Genomic DNA, 20,166 nt, shown 5'->3' on the forward strand with positions numbered 1-20,166 from the left:
TTCTAAACACTACTTTAGTTACCTTTCCAATTTTACATCAAATTGAAGTTACAGAAAAAATTTAAATCCATATCAGAAGAGTTTAATCACATTTATTTATGATTTAATTATGAGAATACGCTTAGGTACTTCTAATAAAATTAAGAATGAGTGGAAAAGAGAACTTCAAATATCTTTATCTCCAGAGAATGTGAGCCAGACACGCTTTGATACAACTTAAGGTGGTTCATAGGGCTCATATGTCCAAGGATAAGTTAGCTCATTTTTACTGCCATATAAATCCTGTTTGTGATAGATGTAATTCTGAAGTAGCTTCCTTGACACATATGTTCTGATCTTTTCCTCTCCTAGGAAAATACTGGAAAGATATTTTTGATATTATTTCAGTAGTTCTGTGTGTTGATTTACAACCACATCCTATTACTGCAATTCTTGGACTACCAGTGATAGACTCCAGTCATTTATCCTCATATCCTCATCAGCTTGTCATTTCATTGCATTTGTTACATTAATAGCCAGAAGATCCATTTTATTTAAATGAAAGATTCCAATCCCCCTACCACATATCAATGGTTTTCCCAAACGATAGCATGTTTAAACTTGGAAAAAATTAGGGGCAGTACTATGGATCCTTTAATTAAATTTGAAGAAACTTGGAGGCCATTTATTCAATATTTTCATATGATGTAAGTTGACCCTTTCTGAATCCTTTTTTAGTAATTTTTTGCTCAGGTATAGAGGAGCAAAGTTAATGAAAAATTATAATTTTAGCCGCTGAAATATGTTGTTTTTTTATTTTAGTTTTTTTTAGTTTAGGGTTTTTTTCTCTCTATATAAAATATCCTTTTCTTGGTTAGTTACTAAGAGATTGGGAGGCTAAACTGCATTTGTTACTTGAATCTGTGTTTGTACATGTTAACCGTTATTAATGTAATCCCGATCTCTTTGTATCATTATCATTATTGTTATGTTTACTAATTTGAAACTTAATAAAAAGATTGAAAAAGAAAGAAAGGTTGGTTGAAGTACAATCCCTGCTCCAACCCTCTTCTCCAATTGTACTCTTGGCAGCAACAGGATCATATGTGTGAATTTGATAGATTCTCAGAAAAAAAATATTGCTGCAAAAGGCAGTGGTTAATGGGAGTGAATAGAAAGAAATTGTGTCCAGCTTTCTGAACAAGGGCAGCAGAAATAATTTCTCACTAAGATTAAACTGTCCATAGCTAACTTACTGAATAAAAATTTCTTAAGCATTATTTCTGAATCTCGTGAATTAAGATAGAAATACCGGTTATGTTCAGGAGTCAAATAGAACTAACGAGAGGGAGAAAAATAAAATCAGATCAGCAACTTTCTTCACAGCTGTTAAAGTGGGAGATGCTTGGCGCTTACACCCAGCACACATGTTGTCTGTTATTGGCAGGTCAGCATTTTCTCGAAGCATTTGAATAATGCACAATGTGTTTTACAGATTTAAAGATGTCATGAGCATTTGTACATGTTACCTGAAGCAAGTTTGAAGATGTCAATGTTTCGTATCCCTGAGAGTTCCATGACATGTCGTACATCCTTTTCCTTTATGCAAACATGAGATGGCCCTAGAAAAGGTGAAAGGAGAGACTCAGTACTGGGTTTCCAGAAAATATCAGCTACACGAATGTGAGTAAAGCCTGATTTATACTTCTGCGTCACGTCTACGTACCTATGACTTAGGGTGATGTGCACCTCCCCAAAAAGGTAACTCACATGTTGTGGTGACACAGACCACAACAACTGTGATTGGTCCGCTTGGTAACATCGCATTTCCTCCTACGCATTTCCGGTTGCTTCTTCTCCGCCATGTCTGTACACCGATGTGAAAGAGATGAACCAAATCGTCAAATCTACCTGCCAACATGCGAAAATGTTTGAAATGCATTTCCTAGTCCATGTCTCTCACGAAGAAACTCAACACAGTGGCATAGAAACCCCACCGCCAACTAGTGTTTTGGCGCACACCAACGCATGCTCGCTACGGTGTAGAGCGTACGTGGAAGTGAAAATCAGGCCTATGGCGTAGTCCATACACACAAGTATAAATCAGCCTTAAGGCTTGTTTATGCAGTGGTTCCTTCAAAGTGCTCTACAGCTGATAAGGGATGTACCTGTAAGAAATAATTTGTCAGTTCTTACTAAGGGTGCTATAACAATAAATAGATAATCCCTTTTTGATAACACTGTTGAAAGCTAGTAGAGCTTCTGCCTCACAGCTCCCCAGGGACCTGGGTGCTCAGGTGCTCTGTTTTCCTCCCCATATCTCAAAGACAAGCAGACTAGTAAGTTAAATGATAAATATCCAATAATATGCTGAATAGTGACTGGCTGAATCCAGGATTTGGGAGGGGTTAAGAAGGCGAAGGGTAGATGAGAATGTGGGTTAAATGATGAATTTCCCACATGTAGATGACTGGCCGATTAGTAGGTTAAATGATGGAATTCCCATAATGTGTAGATGATCGGGGCCAGAGCACTTGATAAGTTCATGAGCATGTGAAGTGTCACGGATGTAGGTAAGAGGGGACTGAACCAAGGGAAGTCAAACAGTCAAGGTATGCAGATGTAAGTTCAGTGGGGCAAGAACAAGCAGAAACAATGAGTTTACCTGGACAGACAGGTTTATGGGTTGAATCCAGGTTGTGGGAGGGGGTAGGGAGGGGAAGGGAAAGGGTAGATGAGAACGTGGAGTGAATTATATAAAAATGGGATTAATTAGGATTATTGTAAAAGGGTGGTTGATGGTTAATGTGGATTTCGTGGGCCAAATCAGCTGTTCCCATACTGGACCTTTCTATGACTCTTACGTATCAGGAAAAAATATATTTAGAAATGGAAAAAATGAAATTGGTAACTGAGAAAGCATCAAAACCATATAACATGAAATATTTAAACCCAATGCACTAAGACCTGTATAGCTGAGGACATAATATTGCCATCAACTTAATCGCCATTTACACTGCACATAATTAATGTGGCAAAATTATATCTGCTGGCTTGGCATCAACTGTCCCGGCTTTAACATTCCTCTTTTTAATTCTAACCACACTTCTTCAAAACGTACTGGTCTCCACTCTCTCCGCACTAATCCAAACCTCACCACCAAATCCACAGATGGTTTGGAGGGGGTGCAGTAGCAGTCTGGCAGACTGATCTCTATCTTGCCGAAGCCCTGCAACAACTCTCAGACACCTCCTCTTACTTACCTTTTGAACAGGACCCCAATGAGGAGAACCAGGCCATTGTCTCCTGCACCATCACTGACATTATAAAATCTGAGGAAGTCCCATCCACTGCCACCAACCTCAGTTCTCCTACCCCACACCTCCCATTTCTATGTTCTGCCCAAGATCCATAAACCTGCCTGTCCAGGTAGACCCATTGTTTCTGCTTGTTCCTGCCCCACTGAACTTACATCTGCATACCTCGACTGTTTTATCTCCCCTGGTTCAATCCCCTCTTACCTACATCCGTGACACTTCACACGCTCGTGAGCTTTTCAATGACTTCAAGTTTCCTGCCGCTGATCGTCTCATCTTCCAGTCCCTATACACCTCCATCCCCCATCGAGGGCCTTAAAGCTCTCTGCTTGTTCCTGGACAATAGACCCAAACCAGTTTGACCCCACCATCACTCTCCTCTGTCTGGTGGAACTGGTCCTCACCCTCAATTTCTCCTTCAACTCCTCCCATTTCCTTCAAACCAAAAGTGTAGCCATGGACACTTGCATGGGTCCCTGCTATGCCTGCCTTTTTGTTGGCTACGTGGGACAGTCCACGTTGTAAGCCTACACCGTTATCACTCCCTTACTCTTCCTACACCTCATCGACAATTGCACTGATGCTGCTTCCTGCACCCATGCTGAGCTTGTCGACTTCGGCAACTTTGCTTCCAACTTCCACCCTGGTGGTCTATTCCCGACACCTCCCTCCCCTTTCTCGATCTCTTTGTCTCCATCTCTGGAGACAGTCTACCTACTGATATCTTCTATGAACCCACTGATTTTCACAGCTATATGACAGCCCACCCTGTCACTTTTGAAGTGCCATACCCTTCTTTCAGTTCCTCAGGAAATGTCGTACCAGCACTCAGGATGAGGCTTTTCATTCCAGAACTACTGAGATGTCCTCCTTCAAAGAAAGGGGCTTCCCCTCCTCCACCACCAACGCTGCCCTGACTCTCGTCTCTTCTATTTCACCTACATCTGTGTTCACCCCATCCTCCCGCCGCAACACTATCACCTACCACCCCACCAGCCTCCACATCCAGCAAACATTGCTGTGTTACTCCCGCCATCTCCAATGGATTTGCATCACCAAGCACATCTTACCTTCGCCCTCCCCCCCCCCCACTTTCTGCAAGGATTGATCACCAGGCGACACCCTTGTCCACTCACCCCTCCCCACTGATCTCCCTCCTGGCACTTAGCTTTCAAGCAGAACAAGTGCCACACTCACACCTACACCTCCTCCCTCATTACCACTCAGAGCCCAAACAGTCCTTCTAAGTGAGGTGACTCTTCACCTGCGAGTCTTTTGGGGTCATCTACTGTATCTAGTGCTCCTGGTGTGGACTCGATGAGACCCAACATAGATTGGGAGACTGATTCGCCGAGCATCTACGTTCCATCCACCAGAAAAAGTGGGATCTCCCGGTAGCTACCCATTTCAATTCTACTTCCCATTCCCAGTCCAACATGTCGGTCCATGGCCTCCTCTATTTGCTGCAATGAGGCCACATTCATGTTGGAGGAGCAACAGCTTATATTCTGTCTGGATAGCTTCCAACCTGATGGCATGAGCATCGATTTCTCGAACTTCTGGTAATTGCCCACCTCCCCTTCATGATTCCTGTTTCCCTCTCTCATCTTATCTCCTTACCTGCCCATCACCTCCCTTGGGTGCTCCTCCTTCCACTTCTTTCTAACCTCTCCTATCGGTTTCCTCCTTCTCCAGCAGCTCATCTCTTTCACCATTCAACTTCCTAGCTCTTCACTTCACCCTCTCCCCCTCCCCTGGATCACCTATCACCACCTCGTACTTCTTCTATCACTCCGTCTTTCTTACTCAGTCCTGAGGAAGGGTCTGTTACTATTTTCCATATATGCTGCCTGGCTTGCTGAATTCTTCCTGCATTTTCCGTGCTTTGCTTTGGATTCGGAGCAAGAAGGCTGCGGGTGAACGGCTAAGGATTTCCGGAGCAAAGGCAGTTTTACCACTCAGGGCAAAAGAGAGGCAAGACTGCGCAGGTGCGTGACTTTGGCCAGTAGAGCGCGAAAAGTTTAAAAACAAGACCGCCATATCCAGCGGGCAGCGGAGTGAGAGGGCAGCAGAGTGAGAGGGCTTTGGCACAACGGGCTTAGGTGGTAATGAGGCGAGGTAGGTCTACCTGTGTTAATTGTGGAAAGGAAGTGGTATGTGTGTGAGGCTGTTTTTCTGTGCTCGGTGTCAAATGTGGGAGTTCCTGGAGTCTCCCAGCCTCCCGGATGGCCATATCTGAACCTGGTGTGTCGAGCTGCAGCTCCTAAGGGGCCATGTTAGGGAACTGGAGATGCAGCTCGATGACCTTCATCAGGTCAGGGAGAGCGAGGAGGTGACTGAAAGGAGTTATAGGCAGGTGGTCACACCGGGGCCACGAGGGACAGAGAAATGGGTCACAGTCCGGAGAGGGAAGGGGAAGAGTCAAGTACTAGAGAGTACACCTGTGGCTGTATCCCTTGACAATAAGTATTCCAGCTTGAGTACTGTCAGTGGGGGGACAGCCTACCTGGGAGAAGCAACAGTGGCCGTGCCTCTGGCACAGAGTCTGGCCCTGTGGCTCAGAAGGGAAGGGAAAGGAAGAGGAAGGAAGTAGTGATAGGGGACTCTATAGTTAGGGGGTCAGACAGGCGATTCTGTGAACGCAGAAAAGAAACTCAGATGGTAGTTTGCCTCCCAGGTGCCAGAGTCCGGGATGTTTCAGATCGAATCCACAATATCCTGCAGTGGGAGGGAGAATAGCCAGAGGTCATTCTACATATTGGTACCAATGACATAGGTAGGAAAAGGGAGCAGGTCCTGAAAACAGACTACACGGAGTTAGGAAGGAAGTTGAGAAGCAGGACCACAAAGGTAGTAATCTCGGGATTACTGCCTGTGCCACATGACAGTGAGAATAGGAATAGGATGAGATGGAGGATAAATGCATGGCTGAGGGATTGGAGCAGCAGGCAGGGATCCAGATTTCTGGATCATTGGGACCTCTTTTGGGGCAGGCGTGACCTGTACAAAAAGGACGGGTTGCACTTGAATCCCAGGGGGACCAATATCCTGGCGGGAGTGTTTGCTAAGGCTACTGGGGAGAGTTTAAACTAGAAATGTTGGGGGGTGGGAACCGAATTGAAGAGACTGGGGAAAAGGCAGTTGGCTCACAAATAGAGAAAGCTTGGAGACAGTGTGTGAGGGAGGATAGGCAGGTGATAGAGAAGGGACGCACTCAGATGGACAGTTTGAGATGAGTCTATTTTAACACAAGGAGTGTTGCGAAAAAAGTGGATGAGCTTAGAGTGTGGATCAGTACTTGGAGATAAGATGTGGGGGCCATTACAGAGACTTGGATGGCTCAGGGACAGGAATGGTTACAGGCAGTCGCCAGGTTACGTACGAGTTCCGTTCCCGAGTCCGTCTTTAAGTCGGATTTGTACATAAGTCGGAACAAGTACATCTGGTATTATTCAGCATCAGTTAGTCAAACGTTTGTCTTAGCATATAGTATATATTTTACCTTTCTACGCATATAAAACACTTAAGAAACGTATGTATTCCAATAATTAAACCACTGTGTTGCTTAGTAATAATTGTAGCTTTCATCGGGGCAGGGCCTTTCACATGCTCCATTATTCTCACTTTATCCGTTATCCTTTAAAATTGTTCTGATCGTTGACCGACTGTAGCCTAACGCTTTTCCAATGACCGATGGCGCTTCACCTCTTTCCAAACGCTTTCTTATTTCCACTTTATTTTCAATCGCGATCGCTTCCCATCAATGAAACCGAAACACTGTGGGCGGCGAGTCCCGAGCTTCGCCAGCACCCGAGGTCCGCTGGGTCCTAAGGATCACTGCGCTGAGCCAGGTTAAATGGGACAAGTGGGGGCTGTGCTGCGTCTGGGTATTTGATCCTACACAATATTCTGTGTGGGAATTTAAACTGGAGGTGGCAGTGTTTTTCTTTTACGAGGTCCAGTTGCGAGCTCGACATCCACCCAGCACGGATGGTACGGGAGTCACTGGATCGACGTCAGCCTGGCATGGGAGCGGCCTGTAACTGGATCGAAATCGGAGAAACTCCATTCTCGAGTCTGGCGCTGATCTCACTGCGCCACCAGCTGACAGGAACGGGGGAGGGGGGTGCGGGGTCAGGGTGAATCTTACTAAGAAAAATTTAAGTCAAATACAAAGTTAAACACTCAACACAGTGTCAATGGCAACAACTTAAAATGGCGGACAGCGTTCTCCTTCCTTGGTTCGTAAGTACGAGTTGTCCGTAAGTCGGACGTTTGTAACTCGGGGACTACCTGTACTTCAAGTGCTGGGTTATAGATGTTTCAGAAAGGACAGGGAAGGAGGCAAAAGAGGTGGGGGTGTGGCACTGTTGATGAGAGATAGTGTCACAGATGCAGAGAAGGTGGACATCATGGAGGGATTGTCTATGGAGTCTCTGTGGGTGAAGGTTAGGAACAGGAAGGGGTCAATAACTCTACTGGGTGTTTTTTATAGGCCACCCAATAGTGACAGGGATATTGAGGAGCAGATAGGGAGACAGATTCTGGAAAGGTGTAATAATAACAGAGTTGTCGTGATGGGAGATTTTAATTTCCCAAATATTGATTGGCATCTCCCTAGAGCGAGGGGTTTAGTTGGGGTGGAGTTTGTTAGGTGCGTTCAGGAAGGTTTCTTGACACAATATGTAGATAAGCCTACAAGAGGAGAGGCTGTACTTGATTTGGTATTGGGAAATGAACCTGGTCAGGTGTCAGATCTCTCAGTGGGAGAGCATTTTGGAGATAGTGATCACAATTCTATCTCCTTTACAAAAGCATTGGAGAGGGATGGGAACCGACAGGTTAGAAAAGTGTTTAATTGGAGTAAGTGGAATTATGAGGCTATCAGGCAGAAAATTGGAAGGTTAAATTGGAAACAGATGTTCTCAGGGAAAAGTATGGAAGAAATGTGGTAACTGTTCAGGGGATATTTGTGTGGAGTTCTGTATAGGTACGTTCCAATGTATAGGTAAGTTATGGTAGGGAACAGGAACCGTGTTGTAAAGGCTGTAATAAATCTAGTCAAGAAGAAAAGCTTACAAAAGGTTCAGAGTTATAAGGCTAACAGGAAGGAGCTTAAGAAGGAAATTAGGAGAGCCGGAAGGGGCCATGAGAAGGCCTTGGCAGGCAGGATTAAGGAAAACCCCAAGGCATTCTAAAAGTATATGAAGAGCAAGAGGATAAGACATGAAAGAATAGGACCTATCAAGTGTGACAGTGGGAAAGTGTGTATGGAACCGAAGGAAATAGCAGGGGTATTTAATGAATACTTTACTTCAGTATTCACTATGGAAAAGGACCTTGGTGAGTGTAGTGCAGACTGAAAAGCTTGAGCATGTAGATATTAAGAAAGAGGATGTGCTGGAGCTTTTGAAAAGCATCAAGTTGGATAAGTCGCCGGGACCAGATGAGATGTACCCCAGGCTACCGTGGGAGGCAAGGGATGAGATTGCTGAGCCTCTGGCGATGATCTTTGAATCATCAATGGGGACGGGAGAGGTTCCAGAGGATTGGAGGGTTGCGGATGTTGTTCCTTTATTCAAGAAAGGGAGTAGAGATAGCCCAGAAAATTATAGACCAGTGAGTCTTACTTCAGTGGTTGGTAAATTGATGGAGAAGATCCTGAGAGTCAGGATTTATGAACATTTGGAGAGGTATAATATGATTAGGAATAGTCAGCATGGCTTTGTCAATGGCAGGTCATGCCTTATGAGCCTGATTGAATTTTTTGAGGATGTGACTAAACACATTATGAAGGGTAGTAGATGTAACGTACATGGATTTCAGCAAGGCATTTGATAATATACCCCATGCAAGGCTTATTGAGAAGGTAAGGAGGCATGGGATCCAAGGGGACATTGCTTTGTGGATCCAGAACTGTCTTGCCCACAGAAGGCAAGGAGTGGTTGTAGACAGGTCATATTCTGCATGGAGGCCGGTGACCAGTGGTGTGCCTCAGGGATCTGTTCTGGGACCCCTACTCTTCATGATTTTTATAAATGACCTGGATGAGGAAGTGGAGGGATGGGTTAGTAAATTTGCTGATGACACAAAGGTTAGGGGTGTTGTGGGTAGTGTGGAGAGCTGTCAGACGTTGCAGTGGGACATTGATAGGATGCAAAACTGAGCTGAGAAGTGGCAGATGGGGTTCAACTCAGATAAGTGTGAAGTAGTTCATTTTGGTAGGCCAAATGTTATGGCAGAATATAGTATTAATGGTAAGACTCTTGATAGTGGGGAGGATCAGAGAGATCTTGGGGTCCGAGTCCATAGGACACTCAAAGCAGCTGCACAGGTTGACTCTGTGGTTAAGATGGCATACGGTGTATTGGCCTTCATCGATTGTGGAATTGAATTTAGGAGCCAAGAGATAATGTGGCAGCTATATCGGACCCTGGTCAGACCCCACTTGGAGTACTGTGCTCAGTTCTGGTCACCTCACTACAGGAAGGATGTGGAAGCCATAGAAAGGCTGCAGAGGAGATTTACAAAGATGTTGCCTGGATTGGGGAGCAAGCCATATGAAAACAGTTGAGTGAACTCGGCCTTTTCTCCTTGGAGCGATGGCGGATGAGAGGTCACCTGATAGAGGTGTATAAGATGATGTGAGGCATTGATCGTGTGGATAGTCAGAGGCTTTTTCCCAGGACTGAAATGGTTGCCACAAGAGGACACAGGTTTAAGGTCCTGGGGAGTAGGTACAGAGGTGATGTGAGTGATCGTTTTTTTTACTCAGAGCGTGGAGAGTGTGTGGAATAAGCCGCCGGCAATGGTGGTGGAGGCGGATACAATAGGGTCTTTTAAGGGACTTTTGGATAGGTACATGGAGCTTAGAAAAATTGAGGGCTATGGGTAAGCCTAGTAATTTCAAAGGTAGGGACATGTTCGGCACAACCTTGTGGGTCAAAGGGCCTGTATTGTGCTGTAGGTTTTCTATATTTCTATTTACAGCATCTGCAGATTTTCTCATGTTTATGGTAAAATGATATATTGTTTAAGTTTGAAATCCGTGATCTATGGGCCTTAATAGCAGTCACAGCAGTGATGGACCCCAACATTGCTTAGTCCTCATAGCCTGGGTACTCTGGCACTTTGGCATTAACATTTCCCCTAAAACATAGTTGGAAGTAAATGACTGGTTCAAAAAGGGAATGATAAAATGTTTTGGAAGGGGAAACATGAAGACAACATCTTCATAGGATGGGTTTTCTGTCAAGAAGGAAGTATTCCAGCAACTCAGGGCTTATAGGGTAACTGAATGCCTCATAAACCTATGGCTCTATCTCTTATGGAACTAGCAACCAATGGTATTAGTGTCTACTTCCCAAAGTCATGGATGAAGTCAAGTGGATATACTCTGACCTTGGGTAAGAAACATAACCATATCTAAGAGAGGTAAACGTCTGCTGAGCAGGTTTAAAAAAACGTGACCTTCTGTTAAGCTGCTTGTCAAGAAGAGAGTAAGAAAAGCTAACCCCATGGATCCATACTCCTGACAAAATGCTTGGAGCACACATATTGATAACTAACTTCCATTCTGTCACGGGCAAATGCAGGATCTCAAGGCAGCATCTATAATCCATTCACAGTTACCTGTTCATTACGCTATCATCTAAGCAAGAGACAACAAAGATGTCCACTTCACCCAGGCTAAGGGAGGAGCTGGTGTTAGACCGTCTAGCATCTGCAAAAAATTTTGTCACAAGGAAATCAGTGATTAACCTCTCAAGGACTTTGCAAAGATAGATCTACTCACAAGTGACTACCAGATGACTTCTATTCACTCACAAACAACCAGAAGTCCTATCCATTCAATATTTTGGATATCCATCTCCATATGTATCTTCACTGATCTCCTACCTTCATTATAGAGGTAGAGTGAGGGAGGACAGATCATGGAGATCATATTTCCACTTTTGCTGATGGTCCAGATCGGCTCATGGACGTCCAGTCAATTATCATGACTATATTCCACCCTACACAATGGAGAGTGTCCCAACTCTGTAACAGCACTTCATCTCCATAAAGACAGTGCAGTGGTAACTTCTACCGATACCATCATGGGCACAAAAATTTACTACAGATGTATTACTGAGGTGAAGGTGTAGCTGTATAAACAGTTGGTCTCAGCTACGTAAGAATAAGAAATCAATGCAGGAATGTATCATTCAGCCCCCGGAGAATGCTCTGCCATTCAACAATTCAGAGCTGATTTGCTACCTCAAAAACCATCTTTGTGCCTGAATGTATCAATCCAAATTTCTCTTAAGTGTTGAAATTGAGCTCACATGCAACACTTGCGCAGGCAGCTCATTCCACACTTTCATAACCCTCTGAGCGAAGAAGTTTCCTCTCATGTTTCCCTTAATCTTTTCACCTTTCACACTTAACAAATGATCTCTAGCTGTAGTCCCAACCAACCTCAGTGGAAAAAGCCTGCTTGTATTTTGCACTACCTATGCCCCTCGTAATTTTATATGCCTCTATCAAATCTCTCACCTTCTACATTCCAAAGAATGAAGTCCTAATCTATTCAATCTTTCCATATAACTCAGGTCCTCCAGTCCAGGCAACATCCTTGTAAATTTTCTTTGTTCTCTTTCAACCTTATTCATATTTTTCCTGTAGGTAGGTGACCAAAATGGCACACAATATTCCAAATTAGGCCTCATCTTTGCCTAATACAACTTCAACATAACATCCCATCTCCTGTACTCAATATTTGATTTATGAAAAGCTTTCTTTATGAGCTCTCTACAGTACCTCTGATGCCACTTTCACTGAATTATGGATCTGTATTCCTAGATCCCTTTGTTCTACAGCATTCCTCAGTACCATACCATTAACAGGTTTGTCCAATCGAAGTGCAACACCTTGCACTTGTCTGCACTAAATTCCATCTGCCATTTTTCAGCTGGTCCAGATCCTGCTGCAAGCCTGATAGTCTTTCTCACGATCCACTACACCACCAATCTTGGTGTCATCCACGAACTTGCTGATCCAGTTAACCAAATTATCCTACAGATCGTTGAGATGGATGACAAACAATGGACCCAGCACCATTGCCTACAGTACTCCACTAGCCACAGGCCTGCAGTCAGAGAAACAACCATCTACTACCACTGCCTGGCTTCTTCCACAAAGCCAATGTCTAATCCAATTTACTACCTCATCGTGAATGCCAAGTGAATGAAACTCCTTGACTAACCTCCCACATAGGACCTTTTTAAAAGTTTTGCTGAAGTCCATGAAGACAACATTCATCAATTTTCCTGGTAACTTCCTTTAAAAATTTATAAAATTGGTTAGACATAACCAACTACACATAAAGCCATGTCTATCCAAATACTCATATCTGGTCTCTAGAATACCTTCAAATAACTTTCACAATACTGATGTCAGTCTCACTAGCCTGAACAACAGAACAACATTGGCTATCCTTCAAACCTCTGGTACCTTACCTATCATTAAGGATAATTTAAATATCTCTGTTAGGGCCCTGGTAATTCTACACTTGGCTTCCACAGGGAGGAGGGAACACTTTGTCAGGCCTTGGGGACTTATCCACCCAAGTTTGCCCCAAGACAGCAAACACCCCTCCTTTGTATTCTGTATAGGGTCCATGAAGTTGATGCCACTTTGCCTCATTTTAATAGTCTTTGTACCTGTCTTGCAGTTAAATACAGATGCAAAAAATGATTTAAGATCACCCCCGTCTCTTTTGGCTCTATACAAGGATTACTATTCTGATATTTCAGAGGACCAATTTTGTCCCTCGCAATCCTTTTGCTCTTAACGCACACGTAGAGTCCCTTGGGATTCTCCTTCACCTTGTTTGTTAGGGCAACCTCATGCCTTCTTTTAGCTTTCCAGATGTCCTTAAGAGTTTTCCTGCATTCCTTATACTCCATGAGCACCTCATTGTTCCAACATGGACTATACCTGTGATGCACCTCCTTTATTTCCGTAACCAGGGTGTCAATATCTCTTAAAACTGTTATCTTTACTTTTTATTCTGACAGGCACATAAAGCTTGGTACTGCCAAAATTTTGGACTGTTGAGTGGTCTGTAACAAGTAATGTGATGATACCTGTCTTATTCCTCAGTTGCACACATAATGTCTCACTAGACAAGTCCTCCAGTCTATCTTGACGGCGAACTGCTATGACATTTTCCCTAACTAGTAATGTCACCCTCCTCCATTCTGTCATGTCCAAAACAATGGATCCCTGGAACATTGAGCTGCCAGTCCTTCCCCTCCTGCAAGCAAATCTGACCAATAGCTATAGTATCATAATTCCATGCCCTGAGCTCATCTACCTTTCCTATGATACTTTATGCTTTGAAATATACGCAGCTCAGTATGTTAGTCGCAACATCCTCAACTTTTTGAGTACTGACTTTGGCTGAGGTCTTAACGAGATGTCTCCACAACCTCTGCACTATTCTGGCACTCTGTTTTCCAACCCCTGCAACTCTAGTTTACCCACCATCTCTCCCCGAGCAGTTCCAGCAAACCTTCCCGCTAGGATATTATGCTTCCAATCTCAAAACAGCAGACATGCAGACATAAGATGATAATAGATCCTAATATCATCCAGTGTAGCAATGTGGTGTCAGAACTGACTGTGCTTGAACTCAGATCTCTGACAATGATAGTCCAGAACTTTACCACTGTACTCCAGGGACTGAGGGAGAAATGAGCCCAGGAGCAGAGACCATGCAGGAGGTCAGAATGAATATTCAGACCGGTACTTTACTGGATAGTTTGCTTTCCAGCACAGTTCCAAAACAAAGGCAATAATCCAAATCAGAGGCAAGGCAGTGTTTCAATTTAACAAAAAAAAAATAAGTCAAAAAGGAGAAATTAAAAAAAGCACAACAGACAGAATCCAAAGATCTAAATTAAACAGGTTCAAAATACAGAAGCACCAAGGCTAGGGCAAAAAAAAACATTCATCTTCAGCACTTCAAATACTTCAGCACTGGATTACCAGACAACCACATTAGTAAGTAAATAACACACACAAAATGCTGGCAGAACTCAGCAGGCCAGGCAGCATCTATGGAGAAGTGTCCAGTCAATCTTTTGTGGTGAGACCCTTCAGTAGGGCTGGAGAAAAAAAAAGACAAGGAGTCAGAGTTAAAAGGTGGGAGGGAGGGGAGAGAGAAACACAAGGTGAGAGGTGAAACCGGGTGGGGGAGGGGTGAAGTAAAGAGCTGGGAGGTTGATTGGTGAAAGAGATAAAGGACTGAAGAAGGGGTTATGTAATAGGAGAGGACAGAAGGCCATGGAAGAAAGAAAAGGGGGTGCAGCTTCAGAGGGAGGTGATGAGCAGGCAAGGATTTAAGGTGAGAGAGGGAAAAGGGAATGGGGAATAGTGAAAGGGGGGGGGAGGGTCATTACCAGAAGTTGAAGAATTCGATGTTCATGCCATTGGACTGGAGGCTACCCTGATGGAATATAAGGTGTTGCTGCTCCAATTTGTGTTTGGCCTCATTGGAACAGTACAGGAGGCCATGGACTGACATGTCAGAATGGGAATGGGAAAAAGAATTAAAATGGGCGGCCACTGGGAGATCCTGCTTTTTCTGGAAATGGTGCTCAGCGAAGAGATCTCTCAATCTGCGTCTGGTCTCACCGATAAGTGTTGGCTCAAGGACTGAGCAAAGAACTGCACAATTCACACAGCTTAGCTAGTCAGAATAACTAGGCACATGTGTAGTCAATTGCCATACAAGTAACCAGCACGGTTAGAATGTTTAGAAACCAGAAGCCCACTGAAGGCTTCTAGAAACTGACCATGGGGTGGAGCCCAGTCCTGGCAATGTGGTGAGTCCACTCCCAATACTTCCCCTGCCCTGCTTCTTATAAATCGTTGTTCAGTGTGAAAAAAACATTGATTGGTCAAATGTGGAGAACACTGAAACTGGAAGTCACATCCAGAGTGGTTTTGCAGAGGAGTTCTGATGCAGGGTTTCATTCTGAAAAGCGGTTACTTCCTCAGCACCCGTAATTATTCTTCAGCCGATTGTTAGTCATGAAACGGAAGTTCATTCACTGCCCATTTTGACCTGCTGCCGGAAGACTGCTTGGAATCTGAAGTCAATGACAATCCCCGACACCCCCCCCCCACCAGCTGTTCAAGCCTGAACCCCCAAATCGAAGATATTTGTGGGTACCACATGCTCAAAATTGTAATGGAAGAGGCTCCGAATGACCGCTGGTACAAGTTAGATGTCTATTCACCCAGTGACCATGCACATTTTGTCAATTTTGAATTGTAATTCGAGATTATTGACCGAATTTAAATTTCCACGCCGCCTTTGTGCGATTTGAACTCTGATCCACACGTTTCCATTTCCCGCTAAACTGCTTGGACTGGAGAAGTCAGTAAATACTCTACTGAAGCGTGGGGAACATTCTTTCCCATAAAAGATGCCTGACCTGCTGAGTCTTTCCATTTGAATTGTTATTTTCAATTTACAACATTTATAGTTTTTGTTTTAAATTTAAATATTTATTTGTGGACTGAAGGTTTTTACACCGCGTGCCCACCGCTGCTTCCCTGCTTCGGGACAACGCTTGTCGGTCCGGGTGGAGAAAACTGTCTCAGCGTCTGGACTGCAGATCAGTTCAGTAAATATCTCCTTGATGTTGCTCTCAAAATGGATATTTTTCTGTTACCCGGTTCCTCCCTCCTCTCCGTTCAATAACATATTAACAGTTTTTCTGTGCCTCACTCTCTCCTCGTTCTGCACATAGGTAGATTTTGACAAAACAACAGTGTTGTGAATCCCCTCTCGGCCCCACCCACCGAGTAATGAACATTCTGCACTGAAACTTTCCTTCTACAAAACCCTGTCAGCGGGAGATGGAACAACGACCCAGTGACGGTCAGTCTGAATCCAGCCCGATCACCGACTCTGTTCCAGTCCAGGCTGGGTTCGAGGGGTCTGGAGCTCCCACTTCTACAGGAATCAGAGACATTCTCTTCTCATTCACCCAACTCCCAGTGTGTTTCCGAATGAGCACTGTTTCCAACAGCCCTTTAAATCCCTGTCCGCCCAGGAAGTAGTTTAAAAAGACCGCAAAAAGTTCCTATTTCTACCACAACCCGCCAACGTATCCCTGGAACATAAAATCAATGTTATAATAAGTAAATTGTATACTGAAACTGATCTTAATCATTTGTTTACTTTAGTGGGTGATCGTTGTTGCATACCTCAAAAATATGTTTGCTACTGCGCAGGGGTCATGCAGGTCTCTATCATTTATTTTGATGCCCCTCCGTGTGTTAATATCTGTTTGATTTTGCTCTCAAAATGGATATTTTTCTATTACCCCGGTCACCGTCGCCTCTCAATACTTTGACATCTCAATATTTTCTATGTCACTCTCACCTCATTCTGCTCCTAGGTAAATTTGACGAAACAACAATGCTGTGAATCCCCACCGCAACCCCGACAAAGGCCGACAGTGCGGGACTGAAACTCACCTTTGGGAAGTCCTGTCAGCGGGAGATGGTCAGGAACGGCCAGTCTGAATCCCTCAGGATCACTGACTCTGTTCCCGTCCAGGCTGAGATGGAGAAACTGCCTCCCTCGTCTGCAGGAATGAGAGAAACTCTCTTCGGTTCATGCAATTCCCAGCGTGTCCGCGAGTCGAGTACCGCTTCCGATAGCTGATGCAATCCAGCAGATGGTTTCAAACATGCGCGAAAACTCCGCCTGGTACACAACCCGCCTACATACAGTGGAAGGCAAAAGTTTGGGCACCCCTGGTCAAAATTTCTGTTACTGTGAATAGCTGAGTGAGCTAAAAAATTACCTGATTTCCAAAAGGCATAAAGTTAAAGATGACACATTTCTTTAATACTTTAATCAAGATTACTTCTTTTATTTCCATTGTTTACAGTTTCAAAATAACAAAAAATGAAAACGGTCCCAAGCAAAAGTTTGGACACCCAGCATGGTCAGTACTTAGTTTGGACACCCACTTTGGCAAGTACGACAGCGTGTAAACGCTTTCTGTAGCCAGCTAGGAGTCTTTCAGTTCTTGTTTGGGGGATTTTTGCCCATTTTTCCTTGCAAAAGACTTCTAGTTCTGTGAGATTCTTGAGCTGTCTTGCATACACTGCTCTTCTGAGGTCTATCCACAGATTTTCGATGATGTTTAGGTCAGGGGACCGTGAGGGCCATGGCAAAACCTTCAGCTTGTGCCTCTTGATGTAGTCCATTGTGGATTTTGAGGTGTGTTTAGGATCATTATCCTGTTGTAGAAGCCATCCTCTTTTCATCTTCAGTCAAGTCAAGTCAAGTCACTTTTTATTGTCATTTTGACCATAACTGCTGGTACAGTACAAGGTAAAAATGAGACAACGTTTTTCAGGACCATGGTTTACATGACACAGTACAAAAAACTAGACCAAACTACGTAATAATAAAAAAAAACAACACAGAGAAAGCTACACCAGACTACAGACCTACATAGGACTGCATAAAGTGCACAAAACAGTTCAGGCATTACAATAAGTAATAAACAAGACAATAGGGCAGTAAAGTGTCAGTCCAAGCTCTGGGTATTGAGGAGTCTGATAGCTTGGGGGAAGAAACTGTTACATAGTCTGGTCGTGAGAGCCCGAATGCTTCGGTGCCTTGTCCCAGACGACAGGAGGGAGAAGAGTTTGTATGAGGGGTGCGTGGGGTCCTTCATAATGCTATTTGTTTTGTGGATGCAGCATGTAGTGTAAATGTCCGTAATGGCGGGAAGAGAGACCCAGGTGATCTTCTCAGCTGACCTCACTATCCGCTGCAGGGTCTTGTGATCCGAGACGGTGCAGTTTCCAAACCAGGCAGTGATGCAGCTGCTCAGGATGCTCTCAATACAACCCCTGTAGAAAGTGATGAGGATGGGGGGTGGGAGATGGACTCTCCTCAGCCTTCACAGAACGTAGAGACGCTGCTGGGCTTTCTTTGTTATGGAGCTAGTGTTGTGGGACCAGATGAGATTCTTCGCCAGATGAACACCAAGAAATTCGATGCTCTTAACGATCTCTACCAAGCAGCCATCGATGTTCAGCGGGGAGTGGTCGCTCCGTGCCCTCCTGAAGTGTTTCGTTCACATTCAGAGACAGGTTGTTGGCTCTGCACCAGTCCGTTAGCCGCAGCACCTCCTCTCTGTAAGCTGACTTGTCATTCTTTCTGATGAGACCCACCGCAGTCGTGTCATCGGCGAACTTGATGATGTGGTTCGAGCTGTGTGTTGCAGCACAGTCATGGGTCAGCAGAGTGAACAGCAGTGGACTGAGCACACAACCCTGGGGAGCCCCCGTGCTCAGTGTGATGGTATTGGAGATGCTGCCTCAGATCTGGACTGACTGAGGTCTCCCGGTCAGCAAGCCTAGGATCCAGTTGCAGAGGGAGGTGTTCAGGCACAGTAGGCTCAGCTTTCCAATCAGTTTCTGAGGGATGATTGTGTTGAATGCTGAACTGAAGTCTATGAACAGCATCCGAACGTATGTGTCTTTTTTGTCCTGGTGGGTTAGGGCCAGGTGGAGGGTAATGGCAATTGTGTCGTCTGTTGAGTGGTTGGGATGGTATGCAAACTGCAGGGGGTCCAGTGAGGGGGGCAGCAGGGTCTTGATATGCCTCATGATGAGCCTCTCGAAACACTTCATGATGATGGATGTAAGTGCAACAGGACGGTAGCCATTTAGGCAGGACACTGAAGACTTCTTCGGCACGGGGACGATGGTGGCGGCCTTGATGCACATTGGAACGGTGGCACTGCTCAGGGAGATGTTGAAGATGTCAGTGAGAACATCTGCTAGCTGGTCTGCACATCCTCTAAGCACTCTACCAGGGATGTTGTCTGGTCCAGCAGCCTTCCGTGGGTTGACACTGCACAGGGTTCCTTTCAAATCGGCCACAGTGAGACACAGCACCTGGTGATTTGGAGGAGGAGCTGGTCATTTGACTTCCTCGCCGCCTCGTCATTTTCTGCCTCAAAACGAGTGTAGAAGCTACTCAGCGCATCTGGGAGGGAGGCATCACCGGCATAGTCAGTTGATGTTTTTTACAGATGGTGTGATATTTGCTTTCAGAATTTGATGGTATTTAATTGAATTATTTCTTCCCTCTACCAGTGAAATGTTCTGCATGTCACTAGCTGCAACACAAGCCCAAAGCATGATCGATCCACCCCCGTGCTTAACAGTTGGAGAGGTATTCTTCTCATGAAATTCTGCACCCTTTTTCTCCAAACATACCTTTGCTCATTGCAGCCAAAATGTTCTGTTTTAACTTCATCAGTCCACAGGACTTGTTTCCAAAATGCATCAGGCTTGTTTAGATGCTCCTTTGCAAACCTCTGATGCTGAATTTTGTGGTGAGGACGCAGGAAACATTTTCTTCTGATAACTCTTCCATGAAGGTCATATTTATGCAGATGTCACTGCACAGTAGAACAGTGCACCACCACTCCAGAGTCTGCTAAATCTAACTGAAGGTCTTTTGCAGTCAAACGGGGGTTTTGATTTGCCTTTCTAGCAATCCTACAAGCAGCTCTCTTGGAAAGTTTTCTTGGTCTTCCAGACCTCAACTTGACCTCCATCATTCCTGTTAACTGCCATTTCTTAATTACATTACAAACTGAGGAAACGGCTACCTGAAAATGCTTTGCTATCTTTTTATAGCCTTCTCCTGCTTTGTGGGCATCATTTATTTTAACTTTCAGAGTGCTAGGCAACTGCTTGGAGGAGCCCATGGCTGCTGATTGTTGGGGCAAGGTTTGAGGAGTCAGGGTATTTATAAAGCTTTGAAATTTGC

The 20,166-nt window shown here is 44.6% G+C and overlaps 1 protein-coding gene across 5 annotated transcripts in view; it reads right to left on the reverse strand.

Moving 5' to 3' along the window:
• The window catches only part of LOC140725403 (HEPACAM family member 2-like), a 42,238-nt gene extending 25,228 nt beyond the window's left edge, over positions 1-17,010 (reverse strand). For 2 of the 5 annotated variants that reach the window (XR_012098340.1, XM_073040827.1), the window contains exons 1-3: positions 16,836-17,010; positions 1,706-1,890; positions 1,509-1,601 (exon numbers count right to left, since the gene is read on the reverse strand). Coding sequence is in view for 4 of the 5 variants with exons in the window: in XM_073040827.1 (XP_072896928.1) it covers positions 1,509-1,557 (49 nt within the window). In the remaining variant the exon portion in view is untranslated. The remainder of the gene's footprint in view (positions 1-1,508; positions 1,602-1,705; positions 1,891-16,835) is intronic. The other 3 variants (XM_073040829.1, XM_073040828.1, XM_073040830.1) reach the window with 3 other exon arrangements.
• Between the last annotated feature and the right edge of the window lie 3,156 nt (positions 17,011-20,166).

This window comes from Hemitrygon akajei, chromosome 3, assembly GCF_048418815.1.
Source record: "Hemitrygon akajei chromosome 3, sHemAka1.3, whole genome shotgun sequence".
NCBI classification, from domain to species: Eukaryota; Metazoa; Chordata; class Chondrichthyes; order Myliobatiformes; family Dasyatidae; genus Hemitrygon; species Hemitrygon akajei.